The following is a 2,368-nucleotide window of genomic DNA, read 5'->3' as shown; positions in this document are numbered from 1 at the left end:
TTTTCACTTAGACCGTCGTTGTTTTCTGGTCGTCTTTTTCACTTTTTGTAGTAGTGAATTTCCCTTAAAAGCAATTTGGAAAAACATTAAGAAGATTTAATCCTGCTTGGTTTGATGATTTTTCTACTTGGTTGGAATATAATATAGAAACAGATTCTGCTATTTGTCTTTGCTGCTACCTTTTTAAACCAAACATTGGAGAACAAGCAGGTAGTGATTATATTGTGGTTGAAGGTTTTTCTAATTGGAACGTATTTCAAGATTGTAATGTATTTCATGGAAGACATTATGCATTAATATATGAACTTTGTCTTTAAGTATGTTTTTGACGGTATTTCATAGAATTTTCCGTGGTCTGGGTCTTGGTCTTGGTCTTCAATTTCCTGTAACAATATTTGGTCCTTCTTTTGCATCCCCTCCCTGTAAACGGATCTTGGATTTTTATTTTGACAGAAAAAGCAAAAGAAAAAAAAACAAACAAACACACACTTGATTTCAGATTTTCTTTGTATTTAAGGATGGAGCCTCATGGTAGGCTGATTTTGTTTACCTTCCTTCATGGATTCCTTCTTTTATGCATGAACACACCTCTGGAATCTGCAACTCTACCTAGTTGTAATACTTTCGGAAATGAAACTGATCGTCTGGCGCTGCTGGACTTGAAGAAAAGAATCACTCAAGATCCTCTCCATGTCATGAGCTCATGGAATGATTCCCTTTACATGCAACCGTTGCACCAAAAGAGTTGTGATTTTGAAGCTGACTGCTCAAAAATTGGCAGGCTCTGATAGAATTCATAGTTTTGTGAGTCTGTATTTGGATGTGTTTGGGAGAGAATGGATGAGAGAGACGTTGCTCTCTATGAAAAAACAGAAAAATTGGAAGAGTGAAGGCTACAGCTCTTTCATTACCAGCAACCAAATATAACCGTTGAGGAGAGAGAAGAGAGATTCTTCTCTAACTGCCTCTATACAAGATTTAATCCTAGCCATTGAACTATCATCTCCTTACCAAAATCTATAGGAAATCTTTCTGGCCTTACCGGAATCGACCTGGTGAACAACAGCTTTGCTGGTGAAATTCCTCAAGAAATAGGTCGTCTTCGAAGCCTGCGATCTCTCAACCTGTCTGGGAATTCCTTTGGCGGCAAAATTCCAAGTAATATATCTCACTGTGCACAACTAAGAGTGCTTCGTTTAGTTTCGAATGAGCTTATTGGATCCATTCCGAACCAACTCAGTTCATTGGTGAATTTATATTATGTATCTGCGGATGAAAACAATCTCACTGGAGCAATCCCAAATTGGATAGGAAACTTTTCTTATTTGCATGGTCTTTATCTTACCCAAAACAATTTTCGAGGAAGCATACCAAATGAGCTCGGGCGTCTGACACGCTTGGCAGAATTTTCAATTGGATTGAATAATCTGTTTGGTATTGTCCCTTCTTCAATCTATAATATTTCTTCCATTACAACTTTCGCAGTTACTGGGAACCAGCTGCATGGAGAGCTACCACCAAATGTTGGCATTCGTCTTCCCAATCTCGAAATTTTTAACTGTGGTATGAACAACTTCACAGGAGCTATTCCTGCGTCGTGGTCAAATTCTTCTAGACTTCAGAACCTTGATTGTGGTGGAAATGGTTTGACCGGGACACTCCCTGCTGAAAATCTTGGAAGGTTGCGAAGCTTAGTTCGGATAAACTTCAGTCGCAATAGACTGGGAAGTGGGAAAGCTGGTGACTTGAATTTTCTCGGCTTCTTGGCTAATTGTACTGGCCTAGAGAACTTGGGTCTGGACAATAACCATTTTGGAGGAGAATTGCCAAGGTCCATAGCCAACCTATCTACCCAACTAAAATATCTTTATTTGGGGAGAAATTTGATACATGGAAGCATCCCTGAAGGCATTGGGAATCTTACAAGCTTGGCCCTTCTTGGAATGAACAACAACTATTTCAGTGGTAGTGTCCCTGATGCCATTGGGAAGCTTCAAAAGTTACAAGTATTGTATTTGAATTTTAACAATTTTTCTGGGCCGATACCTTCCTCCCTAGGTAACTTGACTTCATTGATAAAGTTATTCATCAACGTAAATAGGTTTGAGGGAAGTATACCTCCAAGTCTTGGGAACTGCCAAAGTCTACTCACACTTGACGTTTCTAATAACCGTCTAACAGGCACCATACCTATAGAGATTTTTGGGATTTCATCCCTTTCAGTTTATTTGAGAATGCCTGACCAGTGGGTCACCCATCCTGGGATTGCTCTAGCCCCCAACTCGCGTAACTTCGGAGTTCCTACGACTCCGAAGCCAGTGAGCTCCCAAAAGGCCTCGTGCTAGATGGATGCGGGTGTGCACATATA

The 2,368-nt window shown here is 40.0% G+C and overlaps 1 protein-coding gene across 1 annotated transcript; it reads left to right on the top strand.

Annotated features, from left to right (window-relative positions):
* On the top strand, nt 519-2,107 carry LOC109946684 (putative receptor-like protein kinase At3g47110). Its single transcript, XM_020555253.1, has 3 exons — nt 519-531; nt 1,024-2,006; nt 2,102-2,107. The coding sequence occupies exons 1-3, from the start codon at nt 519-521 to the stop codon at nt 2,105-2,107; spliced, it is 1,002 nt and encodes a 333-aa protein (XP_020410842.1).

Source organism: Prunus persica, chromosome G1 (assembly GCF_000346465.2).
Source record: "Prunus persica cultivar Lovell chromosome G1, Prunus_persica_NCBIv2, whole genome shotgun sequence".
Taxonomy (NCBI): domain Eukaryota; kingdom Viridiplantae; phylum Streptophyta; class Magnoliopsida; order Rosales; family Rosaceae; genus Prunus; species Prunus persica.
The sequence above is the reverse complement of the archived record's forward strand: the minus strand, read 5'-3'. Positions and strand labels throughout refer to the sequence as shown.